General features: G+C 40.1%; 1 protein-coding gene across 1 annotated transcript in view; it reads right to left on the reverse strand.

The window, feature by feature from the left end:
• Positions 1-26,190, reverse strand: part of LOC136421529 (oxysterols receptor LXR-alpha-like) — a 36,112-nt gene that overhangs the window by 7,309 nt on the left and 2,613 nt on the right. Inside the window, exons 2-3 of the mRNA XM_066408855.1 lie at positions 12,237-13,067; positions 206-346 (exon numbers count right to left, since the gene is read on the reverse strand). Of these exons, the coding sequence (XP_066264952.1) occupies positions 206-346; positions 12,237-13,011 (916 nt within the window). The 5' untranslated portion in view covers positions 13,012-13,067. The remainder of the gene's footprint in view (positions 1-205; positions 347-12,236; positions 13,068-26,190) is intronic.

Raw genomic sequence — 26,190 nt, forward strand, 5'->3', positions numbered from 1 at the left:
CCTGCAGACCACTTACACAGAGTTTGGAATCTACTAGTCAATTTGATTACAAATCAAAACTATTTTGTCTCTCTTGTGGCTGTTCCATTACAAACATCTCAACTGAGTCCTTGTCAGCCAAACATTTTCTGTTCAAAAAACACACTAAAATGCTATTTTATTTTCATTTTGGATGTTTGAAAATTAAGGAACCTTTGATACCCACATTCCGCCTTCATGCCGACATCCCTGCACTTCCTCAGCCGGCAGCCCTGGCACGTGTTTCGCAGCCGCACATTCATCTCACAGTTCCCGCCGTATTTACAGCTGTAGTTCGCCTTCTTAATCACGCTTCTTCTGAAGAAACCTGGAGAGAAGAGAGGCATGTCTTATTTAATTACAGGTGTAGTTGTACACTTATCTTGCAGTTCCCACCTATTTTCAGCTGCACTTCACCTTCATAATCAGTCATTGTTGTTGACATGGCATGTTTTTAAAAGCAGAACTACATGTCCATACTTCAATATCAAGTTTGATCAAGATTCATGTTCTACAGGCATTAATATTGATGTCAACACATTTCACAAGGCAAGATTAAATTTAACTCAACAAGTTTTGTTTTTCTATAGTGTCTTGAATTTATTGTGAGACACATCAGCTACAAGTCAAATCTACATTCATCAGTTGACACATCCTAAATCAACGTTCGACTTTGATACAGAATCCCGTCCCTATGATCACACCAGGAAAACCGTCGGAGTTTGTTCTAATGAATAACCAACAGGAAAGGCAAACACATCTAAAAAGCTTTCTGTTTGTAAAAGCCTCTCCCATTGGACGGAATGTTACGGACTAAAACTGGTTAAACAGCGCTGACCTCCTTATATCAAATGAAATCTGTGCGAGGCCACGTCAAGCTATTTCATTGGTTCACAGACATTTGAGGTAAAGATGTCGAGATTCAATAAGGGATGACAACATAAAAAGAGCATTCAATTTGGTAGGAAAACTTGAATAAAATCACCCACTCCCTAAAACTGTGTGTAGCAACCAGGTCTGTTTCCAGCTTTGAATTCTTTTCTTTTGCCTCATTGTTTAGGAGCCCATGTTACTTACTTACTTACTTACTTTGGTCGAGCTCTCGCTCGAATCAAGCTTGAAAACTTCATCCATTCCACTCTATCCTCCATCAGGGACTTGATTTCCCATGTTGTAAAATTATTGTTTTTGAATATGTCATTTCAAGCTTACGAAAACAAATTTTTCATGACGTTCAGATTTTTGGACAAAAGAGGTGAAATTTTTGTCAGTCCCAACAGAGAATTTCCATCCTGGGACGGAGGGACGGGTCCTGGTTCACAGGTATGTTCTCTCCCTGACACTATTAACTGCATTTGGGGTTAAACGTATGTTTTGGGGGTTCTCACCAAAAATGGGGGGTGAAAAGGAGGAAAAGTAACTCTTTTCAACCCAGTTTTCGCTCCTTGGGTCCAGGTAAAATGGGGTGAGGACTCCCAAAGCATCCGTTTAACCACAAATGCAGTTGCTGTGTAACTGTACAATCATGTGTACCAAGGTACCGGCTTTCTCCTCAGACTCTGTTTTCATATTGACACTCTCCCTCTGATATCTTTCTTTAATCAAAGAGCCAACAAGCTGAATTTGCGTGGCCTTTAATGGACTGATTAGGATCTTATCATAAATAGAGTCCGACAAACAAATAAACCAACCTCTGCAAGTACTTCCTGTACATTATTAAGGCAAGGCAGTAATTAAAGAGGGCAAAGGTCAAATCAGTTGAGCTGGTTTAGGAAATAATACACCTTGTACAGCTCATTCTCCATTCAACCTGAGTTAATAAAGATTGGTTTGTTAACAGTTTGCTTATTAAGTGTGTATGAGAGAGAGAGTGAGAGAGAAAGGGAGAGAGAGAGGGAGGGAAGAGAGAAATAGAGCTTGGAATGAGAAAAGGACTGATTGAGTGAATGAGAGAGTTAGAAAGAGAGAGAGAGAGGAAGGGAGAGGAAGAGAGATTAATAAAGTATAACTTATAAAACTGCACTTTGAATTTGGAAGTTTACTGCTTTATTTATTAGCAAGTGTAACAAGTTTACTGCTTAGACTTGAGTGAGATTTGATCATCCGAAACAATGACTACATGTATCTCTAGCCATGAACATTGGATGTTTATAATGATATCTTAATACTTAAGTTACATGACTCAGCTGTACAGAAAAATTTGCTCTGTAGAATGGCTTGTGAAACTTGATTACTTCATATTGGAATAAGTTTAAAGGTAACCAAGGCTTGAACATGGTGACCTTGAAATGTGATAAATGACCTCAATATTAATTGAAAGTCCATTTTTAGTTCCACCGTGAAGCGACATGTTTCCCCAAACCTCCCCCCGCGCCTGGAGACCGCACATTCGGCTGTTTGCCGAGCATCTCGACCGACAGTCGTAACGTGACTAAATCTGTCGTCACCAACACAAAATCACTCCGCTTCCACCCCCATGCCTTTCTTTCAATATTTCTCAACCCTCACTTTTGTAAATAGTGTCGAAACTGTCGGGGTAAGGCCACATCAATTTGTCTCTTTGGTTACCACACATCATAATTACAGCTTTCCTCCGGATACCATACATTTGAAGATAAAACTAGAAAGTTTGGGGGAAAACTTGCATCATAATGCTTTTTTTATATTTACTCCCTGAAACTGTGGGGTACAAAGAGGTGTATACTTAATGAATACAAATGTACATAGCCATAGGGGTGTCGGAACATACATGTAGGGCAGAGTCCCCCAAACAGTGTTTGTTTATTTTTTTTTTATGTATCCAGGGATAACATATCGCCTGTGATGGCGTTTTTCAATGTGCCCTGGGGGGCAAATCCCCACATTCAAACTTAGATACATAAGATAACAAAAGTAACACAAACTGTAATTGAATAATAATACAAAGTAAACTTAACTAAATGCTTGGAAATACTAACTTATTACAACTGATTTCAAGTGTGACTGTACAAAGGGACAGACTTTCCCTCAGACTTTGTTTTCATGTTGCTCTTCCAGTTCAGCGCGCATAAAGTTTTCTAATATGAGAAACAACAAGTTACATTGATATGGCCCAAATCTGGCTTGTTTTTTGTAGCCCGATCTACATTTTTGTATTTCACCTGGAAATGTCACATCGGATTATCAACAAACCTGTCCTCATAATCTTAACAATTGATTATATAATAAGATTATCAATTTCCAGCTCAGTATTGAATTTTCTAATCTAAAAAACAACAAGTTACATTGATATGGCCCAAGTCTGACTTGTTTTTGCAGCCTGATTGACGTCACCTGTAAAAGTCACATCCCAATGTTTATAGTGGGATTAACAACATGAACAAAGATGTCTTCAAGAACACCAAATTAACCTGCCAAGATTTCACAAATTGCATTTCTTTCAATATTTCTCAACCGTCACTTCTGCAAATAAGGTCTAAAGGCTGTACCAATTTGATTTGCCTGTTCTTGGATTTGAAATAATAATGTTGAATTGAAAGCTTAAACAAAGGGTAAGTATAGGAGCATTGTCTGGAATTTGTACTATAATTATGAAAGATCGACATGAAACATGAACCCAGTCAGAGGGGAAGATCTGTACTAGAGCTGTGTACCTAAACAAAATTTAGGTACAGGTACAGGTACACGGGTTTAGGTACAGGTCCGGACCTGAACCTGTACCTAAACTACTTGTTTGGAAAATGCTAGATTTTCAATAAGGACAAAAGCATGTTTGAACTGGTAAAAACATTAATATTTGATCGTGCTAGGTAGTATTTTTATGACAACACAGATGAAAATGACTCCAGCCATGCAAATGTGTTTTCTGTGCTTTAGAGTGGCTTTAGAGCACTGCCACGGTAATTTCATAGTAATTTTATCTGTCAAAGTGGCCATCCCCTGAGTCAGGTCCAGTACGGATACAGCAGGGTCAGGTATTTTGGACCTGTACCTAATTGATTGTACCCGGTACTGTATCGGGTAGTGGTACACAGCTCTTATCTGTACCATCCCAGCTGTGAACGGTTTCGGGAGTGAACATACAAAATTAATGTACATAACCAATATCAACGATTTTTCTTAAGCCTCTTTTTTTAATAGATTTCAAATGGAAAAAAAATTGGACTGTCTGAGAACCAAGGACATGAATTGATACAGCCCATGCAGGCCTGACTTGTTTTTTTCCTCCTGATCTGTTTCACCAGGAGAAGTCACATCAGATTCATAATGTTTATAGTGGGATTATCAGCACAAAATACGCTCCCTGGGGTCACACTGTAGGTCCCTATCACAGTACTCTCCAAGCAGAGGAGTGGTTCCGGCTGGTTTTTTACATGGTTTTAGGCGCTTTTGTCGGGCTTTCTACTTTGTCATGCATTTTTTGTCCCTCTAATTCTAGAGAGACAAAAAATGCAAAGTAGAAAGCTCGACAAAAACGCCTAAAAACGTGTCAAAAACCTGCCGGAACCACTCCTCTGCTTGGAGAGTAATTATCACAAGACAGGAGTTACAGGCTGTCCGTATATAGTCTTTATCTGCCATGATGGGGTGTTAGGGGATGATTTAGGAGCTGTTTATACAAACTCACTGGGCTGATGGTTCAAATATAATCTTCGGACTACACACATGGGCCGGAGGAAAGCAGTTCATGGTTGTAGTCACCTTCAGTCTAAAAGTAATTCAAAATCGTGAACATCAAAGAACAACTACAAGGACATGAGAAAAAATCTCCTAAAGTTGGACATTTTCACTGACCTTTAACTTCGCGGTGACGGCAAGTGATTTACAGAACAGATGTGTGAAGGAAGCATAAATAACAACAACGATTTTTCACGGTGATGATAAGTTCACGGTACAGAGGTGACTGTGAAAACTGAACATAAAGTTACAGTGAAAAAAAACAAGCTTAAGAATTATAGTCTGTTGTATTTTGTTGTAAGATTCCTGAACCAATGGATAAAATTGTCACAGCCCAAGCAGGCTGTACAAAATCCCAGGGCAATATTGTTCCCCAGATCTCCCTGCAATGTTCCACGCCCGACAATTACTCAGCTTCTCTCATTGTCGCCCCCAGAGTCAACACGATGTCACACCCCAGGAAGTGCGCCATAAATCATGTCGCTCACCGAACATGTTTGTTGTCACGCTAGAACGCAGATTTCTGTCTGCACGTCCCGTTGCCGTGGCTACCCGACACACCTGTGGATTCCAAACGATCCGCAAACAGGTTCATTTCTACCTTCTGGTTCTTTGACCTTTGTGAACATTGAACTATCGCAAGGTCATCCGAAGGTTATATTTACTTCCACAGGAGTCAGCGGCTGTAACTTAGTGTAACCATATGAAAATATCCTTTCTGCTGTTTTTAATGTACTATGGAGTTGCAGCCTTGAAATATATACTGACCATAATGTTATGGTTATGGGAGTTTAGGGGTTAACCTCAAGTATTATTAACCTCTGCACGTAAAAGAACCCAACACACTTATCGAAAAAAGTAGGGTTGACCCAGTGCGTTTGGTAGAAAAACATGAGCCATAATTTCATAGCTTTGATTTACTCTAATCAGTGTGTACTTTTGGCTTAAGTTTGTGTATAAGATGAAAAGGAGTGGGTGACACTGTCCAGACATCATTCCAACTTGGCACCAACATAAAACTTCCTCACAACTCAGCCTCCCTCCCACATCATGGCTACTTAAAATCTTAGCCTGGGTCAAAGCCCCCTTAGGTGTCCCTCCCACTCCATGGCTAGTTTTACTCCAAGCCTGGGTCCCAGCCTTCTTATATAATTAGTGTCCCTCCCACTCCATGGCTACATGTAGTTTTAACTTTAGCCTGGGTACCATGCAGCCTCCTTCATTTCACTTCTCTCGCATTTTCTTTGTCTTTTTCCTCAAGTAAAAGTCCTCAAGTCCTTTCTTAATTTATCATTGTAATCTATTCTGTTTGAAAAATGGGGATGGAATATTATAGACCACATTGGTCTCTACCTTCCCCGGCACTATGTGTATTGATCTGTCATATGTATGTAAAATTCTTTTACCTGTGCGAAATAAAAAGACAAGTAGCTATCATCAGGGCCCGTCCCTCCGTCCTGGGACAAAAATAATAATTATATGCTTGTTGGGACAGACAAAAATTTCACCCCTTCCATCCCGAAATCTGAACTTCAGGACATGAAATTTATGAAACTAATCATAATTTTGTAAGCAAAGATTGAATGACAAGTTCAACAGAGAAAATTAACAAATGGGCTCCCACTCATAGTGTCATGGGACGAAAACAAATTAAAGCATGCGGGGGTGTCATAATGTGGGTATAACAAACAAAACACTTCCGAAAATGTCCTTTCTGTTTATTGATATCCCATAACCCAAAATAGAGGTTGACAAACAGTCTGACGTGTCCAAGCCCTTTTTGTCCCTTACTCCTGTGGGTCTATGTTATTATCTGTCAACACCTGACTATATTTGTATTTGACTGTACAAAACTTGCCTGCTTTTATCAACTCGACACAACTGAAAATGTCATTTCTGTTATCATATAACCCAAAATAGGTGACAAACAACTTATGGCATCTCAAAGCCCTTTATGTCCATGTTCCTGTGGGTCTATATTATTATCTATCAACACCTGATATGTACCGACCATGACGCCGTTATCAGCGAATGTCACTTCAGGTAATAACGTTGTACTTGTGTCCCGACAGCTCAGCTAATAATGTGGATATTGCAGGGGGCGTGTGTCTGAAGTACTGTACTGTAAACCTGGAAACTTTTGCAGTTTTCTTTTACTAGCTCATTTTTTTGCGGCAACCTTAATATTATCTCCACCACGAACTGATGACTGACATAATGTGTCTTTCCTTAACCTTCTCTCTGCTGCCCAACTTAACCCCGTAACCAATGGAGAGCTTATTCAGTTAGCCAAATAGATACTTTTGAAGTTCAGTGTGCTATTTACAATGTAGACCACACCAATCTAATTTCTTGGTTAACAGATTTTTTTGTAAAATTTTAGCACAAGGACATCATTAAAACAGAAGGCTGGGGTGAAAACTTGCACCTGACCCTGTTTACTCCCTAAAACTGTGTGCACCAAAGTACAAACTTTCCTCTGAGATTCTGTTTTCATGTTGATTTTCCAATGGAGCATTTTTTTTTCAATTCCATTAACCGAGAAATTAACTTGGTGTGGCTTTAGGTTATAATGTAACTCGACCTGATTTGGAAAAGTCCATCTTCGATAACCTACTGAACTCTCACAGCTTACAATACCCGAGGTATAGGTATCGGCAACAAACGATGTACTGAATTGAAAAAGCCCAACACTGCCACCATTGTCGCCGACTGACAACTCATCAAAGTATGTCATTTTCTTCTGCCAAGTGCGCGGTGCGGCTGACACGCTGTCGAGAGGCAGTTTACCCAGGCGCGTATGGCCCATACGCAGCTCTGACAATCTGTTTACCCTGCGTATGGGCCGTATGACACCCGTCCAAACAGCCCTCAAGGTGAAATCAAGGTCAGGGTACAGCCGGGTGCATCTTGAGACGTACACAATGTCAACGCCCATATAAGGAAAGGCGTCTTGAATCCGATTGGTGGAAACACAAGAAACCTGAAAACTGTTTTTATCTTTAGTTAACTTTGTTATACATCTTATCTGACCCTTACCTCTTCCCTCATGACCTCAATGAAAAGTGGCCTTTGTCCTGATTTGAGCTTTTCATGAATAAACAAAGTTTTAAAGGTTCAAGAAAAATCTTCTTTTATCTAAAAATAGTAAGTTATCTGAGAACTAAGGAAACGAATTGGGGTGGCCTAAAGAAGAGTATAACACAAAGTACATACTGTGCACAGATTTGTGTACTGTAATTTGTAAAGTCAGTTATTTTTCGGACTTACTTTCGCAGTAGACAAAGAGGTTTTCAAGTTCACAGTAGAAACAATTCTTTAGTACAGCAGTGTCCATTGAAAGCAAATCGTCATGAATTCACTGTGGAGAGGTGTCCACAAAAACATGAAAATAATGCAAACATTTCAAGATCTACAGTATAGAGAAGCAGAGCTTTATTATAGCAGAACTGCCCTGTATAGATTGGCACACAGTCCCACCAGTATATACATGTAGGGTCTCTGTTTGTTTGAAGTTTTTACAGTGTTTTAATCAACCTCATAAACTAGCCGGGAGATACTTATAGGATTAGGCAGGAAACAAATGGGTAATTGGAGGGGGGTGTGTATCTTTATTTCTGCTGGAATTTAAGGAAAAAGACTACAGTCAAACCTGCCCAAGAAGACCACATGGGGGATTGAGAAAATCTGGTCTATGTAAACAGGTGGTCACTATTGACAGGATTCTGAATTCTATGTTTGGAAAATTTATCTAAGGGGACATCAAAAAGTGTTCAGACTGGCCAGGTGGTCCTTATGTATGTAGAGGTGGTTGCTTGTATTGTAGAACTTTTTTACTTTCGATGAGAGAAGCAAATTCTAATCAACCTGTAATAGAACCAATTTCATCTACAGTATTAGGAAACACGTTCAACCATAAGTGTAAGTTTATGTTTGACGATTTAACACAAAGACCCCTATTCTAAAGTCTCATGGTTTGTTCCTATGGTGATTAATTTTTAAGACCAGGCCGTAAAAGTGGGAGGGGGGCATTATAGGGATTAGTGGGGTAATCAGGCATGGAACAGGACAGGGGTCGTCTGAAGGTCAGGGGCGGATGGCAGGAGGAATGTGTGTGACTGTGAGTGTATGCACATGTGTGTGTGTGTGTGTGTGTGTGTGTGTGTGTGTGTGTGTGTGTGTGTGTGTGTGTGTGTGTGTGTGCGTGTGTGTGGTACAGGCCTAGGGACGAATATATCAAACCTGACTGCACTTTGATTTAAAGATTTGCACGCAACACACTGTTGTCAACAAGAGGCAAAGGTGACCCAATACTAGTGTGCTTGGCAAAATCATCACAGGCTGAGACAAAATCTCCCATCACTGAAGGACAAAATCACTAATGACAAAATGAATCATGGTGCCAATTTCAGAAATTCTATTCAAATCATTTGTGATGAGAAAACTATTAAGATGCTAATCTTCTCATGTTCTTTTCTAAGACCAGTCATGATTAAATTTTGGGTGCACCACATAAACTGCAGTTGAATGTCAGCAAAACAAAATTACAAAGTTTAACGCTACTGCCTCTCTTAGAACTTAAATCTGTAATTCTATAGCCAACCTCAAAATTTCAAACAAGCAATACTGTACATCAAATCCTAGCCAGGCAAATAACACTAGTTACTGTGGAGGGCATCAGTTGAACAGGTTGTAAACACTGTCACACCCCACATATCTCAACAAGATAAGAGGGAAAGTGTTACCCTTTGGAACATCTGGAAAAGTGAAAGTACACCATCTAAGACCCAAGTAAGTCACTACCCTTGACTGGAGTTGTTAAACTTACAGCCTTGCCAGGATCTCAGCCAGACTTCTTTCACCACTTCTACATCTCTTTCCACATTCCAATTGCAACAGTCAGAGAAATCGTACACGGAGTAACTTTGGTCTGAAGTTATAGCAGGGTTTTATTAAATTTTAATTCTTTCAATGTCTGAATGGGGCATGGTTTGGTCGTGGAGAATATACAATCTGTGTCTGACATAGGCAAATTCTGTCGAAAGTTGTGCTATTTGCTAATCAAAGTCCAGAGCAGATTTTATAATTGTTTCCAGGACTTGAAACTATTTTTCATGCTTTGCTAGCAGTCTCCTATTTTTACTTGAGTTATCAGTTTATGCTAGCTGAGAAGTCATGAAAACCATGTTACACGTTTCATAAACACATACCCATTCCTGGCTAAAATATCACAGATTGAACTAAAAGCAGAACAGGAAGAGATACAACTTAATTAATAAATCCAATCAATTAATCAATGAACAAAACAATCAATTAATCCATCCAAGGCTAAACTGTCCATCCCACAAATGACTTTTCACTATTTCAGTAACTTAAAGTTTGTTTTCTTAAATGTATTGGATGAAAAGTTTATACCTTAAATCCCTTTAATTCTCCACCCCTCACTGATCAGTCAGTCCTGATGAACCCCCAATATTTACTGACTCCTGCTGGTCATGGTCTGTCATCTACATCTACATCTACATAGTTGTCGCCCCCAAATAACCCCTTCAGGGGCAAAGTAGTGGGGAGTTGAGGTCCCGGGCTAAGGTGGGCAGGCCTCCAGCCTGGCACGGAACGACTAAACGGTGGGAGCCGTCGCAACCGTGCCAGGCAGGGTGTTCCACTGAGGGATGGTACGGGGAAAGAAAGAGTGTCGGTTCTAGCGTGGATGGTGTAAAACTTGAGGTCGTGGCTCCCCCGGTTGTGCCCCTGATCTGTCCACACAGTGTTGACATAATGTTTGAATGTGAGCCTAGTCTGGTGCCTGATCTTAGGTCTTGTAATTTATTGCATATTCAGGATGCTAGAATATTACCAGCTCAGGTACATGTAGACACAAGAAAAACCTGCACTCACCTGTGTTCGTAGGTAAACTATTTTCAGTTCTAGATCTGCAATGTAAACATTACATCTCAACTGTAACAGTTTCATCTGATTCTTAAGAAACCTGCACATAATGATTTATATCATGACTATATAAATTATATACTTTTATCGATAATATTTTGTAGTTAGAATTGTAGGATAGATTATAGCCTTGTAGTATTGTTAAGTCAATGCCATACATTGTACGATTGTTGAGCAATAAAATTCAATTTTATTATCATTATCATTATTGACTCCCTGATATAACAGAAGACCTTCCCTTCACCTATCTTCTCTGTCCAACTGTTCCTGGTCTTTCCACACAGCCATGACAGGGGAAATAGCAGCTATGAGTCATGACTGTTTTGTACAGCACACGTCAGCAAACTGGGATTCAAGTTTCACAACGGAAAACACACACACACACACACACACACACACACACATCAGCCTGAAACTATTCGGTTTGGGTTTCTTTGAATTCTGGAGGTAACCTTCAAAATGTAAGATTTTTATCTAAAAAAGATTATGACAGATGTTGAATCTTACACTTATACGGTCTGAATATTTATCTATGTGTGGTCGAACAACTGAAAGGACCCAGCAGGGGAAAGAACACTGAATGCAAACTGATTGTTGCTTATCATTTATACAGTTGTCACAATTTCCTCAATCTGTCACTCACAACAGTTTTAATACTCAAATCACTGCAACCTGTTATTGTCACATGTACTCATACCCAATTATATCTGAAGACATTTAAGAGAAATACAAAAAAAGGGGAAAGGAGGGAGCACTTACTTAGCCAATGTTACAACATCGAAAAGGGCAGCAGCTTAACCATAAAACAGGACCATAAAGAACATTACACACATACATACACACATTTGACATGTATATATACGTGTACAAACTGAATTCAAAATGCAAGTTTCAGACAGGGCTAGGGAGGACTGACAGTTTAAATTGTAGCTTACTCATGTATAAAAACAATTTTGCGAACCCTTCCCATATCTGCACTCCCAGTAGGGCCTGATGTGTGTTTATATCTGTGGTGCGTGACTTGTGTAATCCTTTATAACAACACTGCGGCACACACATGGGGACATGCTGTACAGGCTAGCAGGGTGTGTTTAAGTGTTGTAAAACCCACAGGACAGATTTACTGTGCATCTGCTGGTCACAGTGTCCAACAAACACTTTTTACATTGCATTTGTCACAACACAGGTACAGGAGCCTGCTTCTATACTAATTATAAACTATACCGTACATTTTAAGTTATGAGAGTTAAGGATAAAGAATTATTGGGTGGTTTAATTGACTAATGTTGGGTTTGCATGTTACGTATAACTGATCAGGAAATCCACCAATGGTTAACATGAAACTGCAGGTTTTCAGCAAAAACGCAAATAGCACAGTGCAACTATTGAGCAAATCACACCGATAGAGCGCTAGTATGACTACTGCCTGCAACGCCATAGTGATACCTAAAATCTACAGACAAAAGTGCTAGACATTGTAGTAAAGCTTTCAATTCTTAAGCAAACTATAGTCCGTACAATTATAAGCCCACTGCTACCTGCAGCATCGTACAATGTGTAATGTATTGTTTACTTGTTTGTTTGTTTGTTTGTTTGTTTGTTTGTTTGTTTACCTTTGCACCCCTCACAGCTCAGCGCTCCGTAGTGGTACCCGGATGCGTGGTCCCCGCACACCGCACACTGGTAATCCGAGAAGTCGTCCAGGTCCGGCATAACCGCCATCTTCGGCGGTAACGCCAGCTTCACGTCCTCGCTACGCAACGGCACGAGCCTCGGGTTCTGGAGTTGGTCCGCGAAGATTCTGTTCTGGAACTGTTCTATGGTTGGTTGCTCGGGGGAACCAGGTTTGGACGACAGCGGCGTGCTCGACCGCGATGAGCTGGTCTGGGTGTATGCCGGCTCTACCACCACAGAACCCTGCGTCATGGCAACCAGCGGTTCTACGGGAAATGGTTGCCGGGGAGGCTCTATAGAGTTGGAGTTCTGCAAAGCGTAGTGCTGTTCTACGGAGTTCTGTACCTGGGCGTAGAGCATGTTTAAGGCACTGTGATGGTGGTAGTCTGTACTTCTGTGTGGCAGAGTTGGTTGCATAGCAACGTGATTCTGCATAGAGTTTGGTCTGACCGTGTAGAGATGTTCTGTTGGACTCGGCCGTTGGTGTATTCTGTGTTGCTCTGTGCCATTCTGTCTGTAGTGAGGCGAGGTTCTGTAGTTGTAAACTCCGTGGATACCGGCCGGACTGGGGGGAGCAGATAGAACGTGTTTCCGTGACGACGGGTGAGGTTTGGAATGCTGACAGTTCTGTAGACCTAAGTGTTCTGTTGGTTGCTTGGAGTCCTGCAGTTCTGGGGGAGACCAGTCCATGTGGGTCCTCTGTGCAGCACTCATGACTACTGGTTTACTCCAAGTCTCTTTATTAGCCTCTTGGAACTGTTTCTAAACACCTGCAAAAATAAATGCAAGTTAGTGACAAATTCAAGCGAAGTCTAAAGTAAGTCTCTTTAACTTTCTGAAACAAAGTAACTGTTTCTAAACTCTGAACTAAAGAGTAGAGGCAAATTAGTGACATATACAGTATGACGTTGAGTATTTGATTAAAAGAAAGATTACTAATATAATAGACTTCAAGTTAGAATTTGTCTTAGCTACCTGTAACTACTTTTATAGTAAATTATACACCTACAAAACATATGCAAATTAGACTTAGAGACAAAATTAAAGTGACAGTACAGAATGATGTTCCCAAACACCCTGTCCCCCTGACACGATCCAGGCAGCTGAACTGTAAGAGATAAAGGTGTTTGTAAACAGCACCAGCGCCAGAACGGCCTGTCACAGTGCACTGGGACAGACTTCTACTCAGGTCAGGGACAGATCTAGACTTGTTCTGGACACCAGAACAAAACAACAACCAACTCAAAGTAATTCATATACCTGGAACATGTCATCTACAAGCGTAATGATAATAAACTGGAAATTTATTCAAATTTGCAGCTTTGTAACAGTGGGGATCAACCTCCACTAACTGACCAGTCTAACTGGTCCTGCCCTTTTAGCCTAGTGGTTAGCGCATTGATTTCCGAAGCCGCGCGGATCGGGATTGGCGCGGGTTCTAATCCCGGGAGCGGCATACTTGCCACTTTGGGTTTTTACAGCTTTATTTGAAGGTTTTGAACTGTCTGTCCCTACCATATTTGATCTTACATATGTGAAACACTCGATAGCCCTTCAACATATTCGTCCAATTAATGCCAAACCGATAACAGAAACACCAAGCCTGCTGCCCATGTGCCATCAGCCACAACAGGAAAACAAAGAACAAGGAAGTTCCACTCCACAATTCAGTTGTAAAGAAGAACAAATCTCGAAACACCTCTACTCGTAGTAGGCTCAATTGTACATCAACATCAAGCACAAGCCGTTAGGAGCCATCATGCACTACAGGCCATTATAAAAAGCATCAATAGATGACTAACTGCTCACCCCTACCTTCCACACTTCCCATATGCTCTGCCGACCTCTCAACCTTTCACCTCTGACCTGGCGCACCGACCCCACGGTGAATAATTCAGAATAGACTCGTATTTGCAGACAACTTGTGAGGCGTGAGGAAAGTCAACATTAATGTGTGACTCATTCCGTACCTGTCAAACTGCACTGTATGTATGTGTGGGGGGTGTACTGTAGTACTGGGACTGTCATGATCATTTGCAGCTGGGTTGTTGTTAGGCCACAACAACTTAACTGGTTGGTTGTCAGATTCGAGATAAATAACTTTATATACATGGTGAACTGAAATCTGAAATAACTTGGTATGGACCATTCTAATTATTTCAAAGAGAATCTAACATTACAACAAGCTTTTCATCACACACACACTCCACTTACCAGCACTACTATTTATATTAAGCTATAGTTGACTAGCCTTATACTGTAGTGTTCTGTGGTTGTGTGGCCCAAGGACTATAGGAATGGAGGTACTCTCACCTCTCAAATAGAAGTACCCCCTGGAATAGAAGTACCCCCTGGACAAATTTTCAAAATGTAATATAAGTACCCCCTGGAATAAAAGTACCCCCCGGAAAATTTCAAAAATCGACAGTCGAGGCTAGGTAAACTGTGTCCATACATGTACAACTGTCACTGTCAGAGGGAAATAAGATAATAAGCAGGTAGGTAACTTATATTTAGTCAATTATGCCATACCTATTAAGTATATAGATATTGAACAGAACAGAGAACAACTGTCCATAGCTTGTTCAAATCATGATGATCTTCCTCGCCTGTTCGTAAAATATAATAGTAATATTGAAAAATTGGGCATAGGTTCCCCGCTATGACCCCTAACCGGGGGCCACGGTGCTTTCAAATTCAACAAGTGAAAATGTACATGATACATGCTTTTTCTACTTGGAACTTGAAACAAGTGATCAAAGAAAATTGTTATATCATTTTATTATGACTGACAATCAGTGACATATAACAAAAATTATCAGAGTACTTAAGTTAAATGTACCTGATCATATTTTCTAAAGACATCAACCACAAAAAATATGAACACAGTCCTTCCACAAAAGAAATATGTCTATAAACTTTTGCTCCATAGCGTCGAAAACAAAGTGAGACGTTCGGATTTCGAGTTCCCGCGGTAAATCCCACAATATTGAACAGAGATCGACTGTAAAAGTAGCTCAACGTCACAGACCGCACATACTAAGAAGTTACCCATTACCTGTTGACACTAGAAACCCGCGATGAACCGCCTAAATTGGGAAAATCTTACGATTGTTTAAAAAAGTGAACCCTCTGAAAATAAATATGGCACTGTGTGTCTATCGTTGCCCAAAAAATATAATATTTCCATGCGTTTACGGTATCATTTTAAAGATCGGTATCCGCACTACGCAATATGCTGCTAGTTTTACTGTCGCCATGCCTGAGAGTGGCGGCCATGTTTCGCGATTTCGCGCTGTTGTTTACCGAATCATATCGGACATATTTCTGCCGTTTTACAGATTTTGTGGCCTCAAAACACATATCACAAGGGAAGTTAAGTTATGATTACTGTTTTAACGTGTTACATGTCTTCTGCGAACAAATAATTATTCCGCCGCGCTGCCGATACTACGGATATAGTGGTCAGGAAATTATTATTCCCCGTGCAGGCGTGCACTCTACTCCACACGTTTTTGATCAGCGTGCTTTGGTTTACGATGTAAACAGAGACTATCAAAGTTATTTGTATGAAAATTGTATTTTAGAATGTCAATGTCGCGTCTTATTTTCCGGTTTACTTTGTAGCGTCATAGCGGACCGGCTCATAGCGATATCGACCGATATGTTACGAGTGCCACCAGGATACTTTTCACAAGGCCGTCAAAGCGGCGAGAAAATCAACGCCGGTAGGCCGAAAAATAGCGAATTACGAGCAAAAATACCGGGGAAATATGGGCAGAAAAACCTTAACTTACGATTTTAGTGGGATTCCTGGTTTGCAAAGCCTCAATTTTCAAAAAATAATAAACGTACCTTCTAGAATAAGAACGTACCGGGTGGAACTATAGGCGAAAAAAAATAAACGTACCGGTACGTTTATTTGAGAGGTAAGAGTAGGCACCATCACAATATACATAGTTGACTATTTTCAAATACCAATCTAGGTGCCCTTTTCACAAGATTTACACAGTGAGATAGGGAGAGAGATTGAACTGTCAGAGGTAAACCCGGGCAGGCCTGCTTACAAACTTTCTTATCGGCTCAGCCTCCTTATCACAACACATGGACAGGATCACGGACAGGAGGTAGCACAGTGTCCCTCAAAACAACCTGCACTCTCCTATAGTATCAGGGACAGAGGTAGCTGTTTGTCCCTCAAAACAACCTGCACTCTCCTATAGTATCAGGGACAGAGGTAGCCATTAGGGACGGGAAGTAGCTATAGAACAGTGTCCCTCCAAAACATCACACTCTAGATCTCATGCAGTATCACGAACAGGAGGTAGCTGACTGTCCCTCAACGTAACCCCTCACTCTCCTAATAGCTACAGTGATAGCATCACCATCAGCGACTGAAGGTAGCCAACTGTCCCTCAAAACATCTACCACTCACACTGTCCAGAGTCTAGCTAACTGTCTCTCAAAACAACCTCTCTCTCCCTCTCCTCCCTCCCCCTCCCCCCCAGACACAGATTAATTCATTACACATAGCCATTCATGACCAGTGAATACTAAATCTAAATCTAGACACACAAAACAAAACATTAAAATGCAAAATGTACCTTATGTGCTAAACTTCAGATTTCGACAGGCAGCTGGGATTGAGGAAAAAGAAAATAAACGTTCAAACCTTGATGATGACATCTGAAACTTACACACACAACTTCTGAACTGGGATCACCATCTTATTCTTAAGCTAGTATAGCCATAAAAAGTATCATTTTGCTAAACTTCAGATTTTTGTGGGACTGATATATAATGTTCTATCATGAACCCCTTAGACTTGAAGTTAGAATACATGTATGTCGTGGGCTAAGAGAAAACAAAACATGCATATTGAAAGAGACAAGCAACAAAACACACAAACCTTCACACCTACATGCATTGTACATACCTCCTTAAACCTTGTACGGGGACATCTAACACCTTACTTAGCAGCTGGGACCATCTTTCAACTACAAGAAACTCTTGGTCTTAAGATCTAAGGCATTAGTCTTGAACCAAACTTCCGAAATGACTTCCACCCAGCCGAGTGGAAACCAAACACTTCTGAGCTGTAAAAAAAGTGGTGTGACGACTCTTCTGAGGTCGTTACACTAACGACCATAAATCAGGGTAATTAGTGCTGCAGACCTGTAGTCAAGTGTCTGATCAAATGTTTCACCCTGAGGGTTATATTACTATCACTTACGTCAGCAATACGACAATGTGCTGAGTAACATCAAACGTTCACAAACACTTCTCACTGATGGTGACCTGACAGCTACAGTAGTACTACTTTGTAAATGCAATTAAGTTTGCGTGGTTTTTATTTCACGGTTAGGAGAAACAAAAGTTTGAAACAATAGTACACTACAGTCATTGGTGGGCAAAAATTTCTGCGGCGGTTTTAAGTTTGCGATAAAGAGTTCACCGCAAAAACCGAGAACATAAATCCCTGAGTAACATCAACTGTTCACAAACACTTCTGACTGATGGTACCTGACAGCTACTACTACTCTGTAAATGCAGTTAAGTTTGCGTGGTTTTTATTTCACGGTTGGGAGAAACAAAAGTTTGAAACAATAGTAGCGCAACAGTCATTGGTGGGCAAAAATGTCTGCGGCAGTTTTAAGTTTGCGATGAAGAGTTCACCGCGAAAACCGAGAACATAAAACCCCGTGAACACGTCTACGTCTAATTTACAGTATTAGATCATGATATAGTTTTTATAACCAATTGCAAGCTCTAAGAAATATTTTCCTACCTCACTGTCCAGTACTATAAGAGCCGCTTAGTCTACTATTATAACCAGTGGGAGGGCTGGTAGAAGCGTTATGCATAGTCAGGCTATGTTGATATCTCGGACCACTTTTATGTGGAAAACACTAGGACTAGTACTGTCCACAATGAACTGAAGGACTGCAAACACTTGTGGTGTGTGTGTTCCATAAAACTACTGCCGGACCACAACAGTGTCTTATAAATCTCCATCTCAAGTGGCTCTGGAGAATTGTCAAAACAAGACAGCTACCTGTTGATCTTTGTTCACTTCAGTCCAAAGAGTTTGGTGCAAAACGTCTTCTGATCTCTTTTTTAAGACGACTATTTTGTTTCTATGTTGAATACAGAGTGACAGAAATAAGTCTTTGGCAAACACCTGTACAAATTTTGCTTCCTGGGTTCTCTGATATTTTAAAGTAAGAAAAAGGGCTCAGGCCACACCAATTTAATTTCTTGGTTAACAGATTTATTTTTATTTTAGGCTGCACCAAGTAATTTTTACGGATGACGTCCTTTGGAGACCCTAAATCTAATGCGAGAGCGCGAAAAAAAACAAGAAGGGCCGAAAAAAAACAAGATGCCTAGATTTGAAATATGATAGTCGACGACACATCTTAGGACACAAATTGAATGAGAGAACACAGTGTAATAACTAATAATTCTTTTATTCATCATGAAAACAGCTAAAATTTGAATAAATCAGTTGAAGTTGAACAGCAGTTGTCGTCCTGTCCTGTTTCTTTCCATATCCCATTGATTAACTCTTCGCATGCATTACTACATTTCTACCAATGCTTTAGAAATCCTAATGAATAATAGCAATTATTCAAGCGCCAAATATGGACCAAAAATGATAGAAAAAACACACAAACACACATTTCCCCAACAATTATCAGAAAAGAATAAATGATCATTATCCATGCAGAATACATGAATGCAATCATCTTACACTCCCCCTTCCCAGATTATATTTTTTCGTACATGGTACTTGATCCAAAACAGACTAAAGAACAGAACTTTTCATACCTCAAAAACAGACTTGGGCCTATGAGCTTCAGTTGTGGCAGCTGTCTTGTCGACCTCCATGCCGATGAAACACTCAAACTGCTTAGTTGCCTGCCCCACCTGCAGGCAGGAGTAAACTTCAACGCCTCTCCCAATCTTCTCGCCATTGCAGAAGAAATTCACTGTAGCTGATCTTGACAAGACTTGCTTAAAATTGTACGGCCGAAACTCACTCACCCCTACAAGTCTCTCGTACAGTTGCGCGAACGTCAGCTCTCCCTGACCGACATCGGGAGCGTACCGATCAACAACGACGTTGCCGCCCTTTTTCACTTTTATGCTCACATATTTAGCGACCGAACCCACATGCTCTGTGGAATTCAACGCCATCTTGCTTACTAGTACTACTTCTGGTATTTTGACCGTGGTGCGTATGTACACCACCGTTATACGGCACATGTGTTTATCTATGCATTTCGCGTGACGAGTTTTACGTTAATCTTACTATTTGGTCATAGTTGCAGGAAGCGGATATTTTTGTTTTTTTTCTGGGAACAGACCAAAATCAATGCGCGCGCGGACGTCATCCATAAAAATTACTTGGTGCAGCCTTAGCAGAAAAAAAAATCATGAAAACAGAAGGCTGGGGTGAAAACTTGCACCTGACCCTGTTCCCACCCTGAAATTGTGTGCACCAAAGTACAGAGTCTGACTCTCCTCTGAGATTCTGTTTTCCTGTTGATTTTCCAATCTAGAATATTTTCTAAAATTCCGTTTATCATTTATACGGTTAACCAAGAAATTAAAATGGTGTGGCCTTAAGATTATAAGAACAAAAGGATTATAAAAGAGGTCTGGGAGGAAAAATTGCATCGGAATCACTTGAACTATATTCCCTCCCTGAAACTGTGTGTACCAAGGTACAGACTTTCCCCTCTGACTCTGTTTTATTGTTGACATCTTTTCAAGTCTAAGATTAAGAACAAACAAGATTGATAAGTGTGGCAATCTCCAGACCTAATCAAATATCTATGCTTAAGTCGGATAAGAAGTTATTTGTTCCATCTTACCTTTACCCTGTGTATATTACTTAATGCAGGTGGGATCTGATTACTCTAACCTCTCAAATAGAAGTACCCCCTGGAATAGAAGTACCCCCCGGACAAATCTTCAAAATGTAATATAAGTACCCCCTGGAATAAAAGTACCCCCCGGAAAATTTCAAAAATCGACAGTCGAGGCTAGGTAAACTGTGTCCATGCATGTACAACTGTCACTGTCAGAGGGAAATAACATAATAAGCAGGTAGGTAACTTATATTTAGTCAATTATGCCATACCTATTAAGTATATAGATATTGAACAGAATAACTATCCATAGCTTGTTCAAATCATGATGATCTTCCTCGCCTCTTCGTAAAATATAATAGTAATATTGAAAAATTGGGCATAGGTTCCCCGCTATGACCCCTGACCGGGGGCCACGGTGCTTTCAAATTCAACAAGTGAAAATGTACATGATACATGCTTTTTCTACTTGGAACTTGAAGCAAGTGATCAAAGAAAATTATTATATCATTTTATTATGACTGACAATCAGTGACATATAACAAAAATCATCAGTTAAATGTACCTGATCATATTTTCTAAAGACATCAACCACAAAAAAACACAAATATGAACACAGTCCTTCCACAAAAGAAATATGTCTATAAACTTTTGCTCCATAGCGTCGAAAACAAAGTGAGACGCTCGGATTTCGAGTTCCCGCGGTAAATCCCACAATATTGAACAGAGATCGACTGTAAAAGTAGCTCAACGTCACAGACCGCACATACTAAGAAGTTACCCATTACGTGTTGACACTAGAAACCCGCGATGAACCGCCTAAATTGGGAAAATCTTACGATTATTTAAAAAGATGAACCCTCTGAAAATAAATATGGCCTTGTGTGTCTATCGTTGCCCAAAAAATATAATATTTCCATGCGTTTACGGTATCATGTTAAAGATCGGTATCCGCACTACGCAATATGCTGCTAGTTTTACTGTCGCCATGCCTGAGAGTGGCGGCCATGTTTCGCGTATTTCGCGCTGTTGTTTACCGAATCATATCGGACATATTTCTGCCATTTTAGAGATTTTGTGGCCTCAAAACACATATTACATGTACAAGGGAAGTTAAGTAATGATTGTTGTTTTAACGTGTTACATGTCTTCTGCGAACAAATAATTCTTCCGCCGCGCTGCCGATACTACGGATATAGTGGTCAGGAAATTATTATTCCCCGTGCAGGCGTGCACCCTACTCCACACGTTTTTGATCAGCGTGCTTTGGTTTACGATATAAACAGAGACTATCAAAGTTATTTATATGAAAATTGTATTTTAAAATGTCAATGTCGCGTCTTTTTTTCCGGTTTACTTTGTAGCGTCATAGCGATATCGACCGATATGTTACGAGTGCCGCCAGGATACTTTTCACAAGGCCGTCAAAGCGGCGAGAAAATCAACGCCGGTAGGCCGAAAAATAGCGAATTACGAGCAAAAATACCGGGGAAATATGGGCAGATAAACCTTAACTTACGATTTTAGAGGGATTCCTGGTTTGCAAAGCCTCAATTTTTCAAAAAATAATAAACGTACCGTCTAGAATAAGAACGTACCGGGTGGAACTATAGGCGAAAAAAAATAAACGTACCGGTACGTTTATTTGAGAGGTGAGAGTAACAGTATATGTACACAGCTTCAAGTATGTACATAACAGAGCCAGGGGGCTGTCCTACGATTTCGGTGGGTAAAAATAGAGCTTATTTGTCATTAAACAGTGTGATTAATGTACCTTCTTTGTCTTATCTTTAATGTGTTAGAAAATTGATTGAAATCTTGCATAGAAAAAGAACCTGTATATGTTCCAGTGGGTATCTTCTTTGTCTTAACTAAATACCAAGAAACTGATTAAAATCTTGCATGCTATTAGGTAAAACCTTGAATGAAAACCTATATCAGCATAATTACTAAAAGTTTAACCCTTCACTGCTAAAGGTTGCCTTATGACACTAATGTTGTCTAATGCAATGTGATAATGCATAAGTTATTAACGGTGATGGTTAGAGCCTTACCTCCTACTAAGGAAAATGTACCTGGAAAATGTTGTAAGATCCGCACACAAGACACAGAGTCTTAAAAAGTTAAAGACATCGATGTTCTAATCTAAAACACAAGCAAAACACTCTGGCCACCCAGCCCAAGTCAACAACCCACCGACGGTCGGCCACTCTCGGTCTGAAGGACGGGACAACTTGTCCACCTTATCTCAGGCTCTAAGTGCGTCCCAGTTCCTGTATACACACTGTTTGACACTTGCAGAGGCTCAAAGCTCACAGTACGTGTATGGTCAAAACAATTGTTTCTTTACCCTTGGAAGGAAGTGACTTGTTCATTTCTTCTACATTCCAGTTCTTGATACTTTGTCCAGTCACATTGTTATCTCCATGAAAAATGGAGATATTGTTTTTGGTGTGTCTGTGTGTGTGTGTGTGTGTGTTTGTGTTTGTGTTTCCGGACTATTGTAGTCAGCATAACTCAAGAACCTCTGGATGGATTACGATGATATTTGGTATCTGGGCGGGTGTTGTGAAGCCGAAGGTCAAGGTCGATTTTGGGCCCCCTGGTATGTGACCTTGGTACTGCAGCAGAACTTCAATTTTTGTATCTTTTGACCTGGACGTGCTGTGGTCTTGATTTTTGGGTGGCAGATAGCCTGTGATGTAATAAAGAAGTGGTGTAGGTTTGGGCCCCCTAGCAGCTTTCTCTGGAACTGCAAGGGCGTTTTTGTGAAAACCTTCTATGGAGAATAACTGAACAAATGAACAACGGATTTCCATGATATTTAGTATGTAGGTAGCTTAGATAGAGATGTACAAAATGAAGTACAAATTATGCTAATTGGGACTTAATTTGCATATCTAACGAGGAAAATCTATATTTACAGTGTTTTCCATTATCAGACTCAAATACATGTAACATATGTAGTTTGTGGAAAGTGGATCATCAACAGGTACCAATTATGCAAATAGATTCCTAATTTGCATAATTAATGAAAAGCACCATATCTCATCTAATTGGAAAATAATAGGACTGTCAATATGATACTTAGTATGCAGGTAGCTTAGAGAGAGATATACATAATGAAGTGCAAATTATGCTAATTGTTACTTAATTTGTATAGCTAATGAGGATTATCTATATTTGCAGTGTTTTCCATTATCAGACTCAAATACATGTAACCTATGTAGTTTATGGAAAGTGGAGCATCAACAGATACCAATTATGCAAATAAATTCCTAATTTGCATAATCAATGCAAGATACCATAATTCATCTAATTGGAAAATTATAGGACTGTCAATATTGCAACATGTAAGGTACATAAAGGTGTTCATGACCAAGCATATAGTATGCACATGTGCAAGTCATTTGCATGAATAGAATTATTCATGGAGATTTTTTTAGAATCTGTTCTGGTTCCTTAAAAAGGTGAATATGCTGTTATTAGCTGCTATTTTCACTTGTTCATTTCTTGTACATTCCAGTTTTTGAAAGACAGGATACGTTTTGCACAAGAGGTTTTAGAATGTGTTCTATTTCCTTTAATAAGCTGTTATTAGCTGCTCACAGTGGCTGCAAACTTAAGTGTTCTCGTTCCTTAAATATGCTGTTATTTAATATGCTCACATACATGTACATGTATACAGTGGCTGTGAACTACCAGTATGGCAGCACCAATACGCAGCTGTCGAACAACCAATCACAAGTCTCAGCAACTGTTTCCGCCAGACACATACCAACATACCGGGCGATGACAAGCTATAAATCTGAATCATACTACATCGTCTGGATAGAAAAAAATACCTTGTAGTATTTGTACATGACTGTATATTACAGTAAACCTCACATGCCGTGTTGGGGACTGCGGCTTTGGCAAGCACACACAAACGTGCGGAACAGGTAAAATTTGCATGTTAAAGAACTCAACACACTCATTGGAAAGAGTCGGGTGTGCCCCAAAATTTAAGTGCTAGGCTAAAAGTGCAACTTGCATTTCACAATTAGCTACCCATGAAAAGCATGACACTTCACCTCAATAGAAAATAACTTAAGCTTGGGCACCACCAAAATATGGGCGCCCCAGTATTCACTAAATAGCATGGCACCCTGAAGCTATGTTTCAGTAGATTAATGCTACTAACTTTATAACTCATTCCATATATCAACAGGTACTGAGTCAATACTGTAAAACGTTCTGTGCAGAAATCTGTGACCTTTATGAAAACAAACCAGCGGCTTCAATGCCAAGGTCATTGCCACCTGACCTCCATGAAAATAGAACTGCTGCAAAGAGCACTTGACCTCTGACCTGTGGCACAACAAACCATTCACTAGACTTGAAAACAAACTTGCTTGTTCTTTTAACTTCTTATAATAAGTTCTTTATAATTGTAACTGGCACCAAGGATTAAACCTCCTTGCTGGCACACATCCCAACCTTTAACAGTCCGACTTATTCAGCAACAATACAGACATCAACATCTAAATCTATACACTATGCTTCTCATGGTTTGTATTTTTCAATAAAGGGTAGCAAACCGCAAGAATCATCATCATTATCACTGCCACCTACATTTTGTATAAACTTGCACAATGTTTTTCGTTGCAGGTGTTGCAACTTGCACCCCTTCCAACCTTATCCAAATATTTCTAGGATTAAGAACAAGAGAACATTGGTACAAAAACAGGACAATAACAGATCCATCATCCTATTCCTGACCTGTTCTACTCCCCATGCAGAACTAGACACCAAAGTTGGAAACTTTTCCCCCCGTCAGCAAGAAAAACAACAGATTGTTTCAACGGACCAAACTATCAAAACTTAAAGAGGCAAAATTAACCTTTAAAGTTTAATTATAAATTAAACATTTGCAAGAACCTGTAACTTGAATAGTCCACTCTGGAAGTCTAAAAGTCATAAAAGTCAAACTGATGATATCAATGTCAATTCAATTTTATTTATTTTACCAGGGGACATCTCAGATATACAGATCTGCTTTTCAGATGACCCTGGGCACAAACATTAAAAATACAATCAGATACAAATTTACAGATTTTATATGAAATTTTGAAAGTCATTTCTTAAAATGTTAAAACTTGTTACAAGTCATAAGAAAGTTTTTTCCTTAACCCCCTCCAAGTCCAAGTGTAGATAGACCATTCCAAACAAACTGTTACTGTAATGTAACCTGATATGTTGAAGTGAAGTGTCGCCCTGAGTGCATCTGAAGGTCGTGAGAGAGAGATCAGCCAATCAGAGCATCCCTCGTCGGGCCTGGTGCCAGCCGCAGTGACAGTTGGGGAAATACGGCGATGTTTGTTACGGGTTGATTCACCGCCTTTCGTGCTAATTCAGATGGCTGTTCAGGCTATGGGGTAAGAGTTAGACTAATAGAGATACATGCACTTTGGGGCCTGCCATTCAGAAGGGCCTTGCCCATCCCCTAAACGAGGGCCTGCATGGGAGGGGGGGGTGTCCCGACAACGCTCTACGCTAAATTCGGAGGGCCGGCTACGTAATACGCTAAATTCAGAAAGCCTCCCTACGCTCTACGCTAAATTCAGAAAAGCCTCCCTACGCTCTACGCTAAATTATGGAGTGGTCGGCAACGCTCTACGTAAAATTAAAACAGCCGATTACGCTCTACGTAAAAGGGGCATGCAGGCCCTCATTCAGGGCTTGAAATGCTTTTTTCTGCACAAATGATCATTTTCTATCCTTTTCAATTCATAAAAAACTTGCCTGATATCTACACCACTTCGTCTCTGTACCACAGGATTATATATGTAACCACTCAAATAGCATGACCATAGCATGTCGACGTATCAAAACCAGACGTTAAGCTGCAGTACATTAGAAAGTCCCTAGGAGGCGCATTATCGACCTTAACCCTAAATGTTTTCCCAACTCCTACCCACCTACCAAATATCATTAGGATTCATCCACAGCTTCTTGAGTTATGTGTAGGATTCAG

The sequence above is a fragment of the Branchiostoma lanceolatum genome, chromosome 16 (assembly GCF_035083965.1).
Source record: "Branchiostoma lanceolatum isolate klBraLanc5 chromosome 16, klBraLanc5.hap2, whole genome shotgun sequence".
Classification (NCBI taxonomy): Eukaryota; Metazoa; Chordata; class Leptocardii; order Amphioxiformes; family Branchiostomatidae; genus Branchiostoma; species Branchiostoma lanceolatum.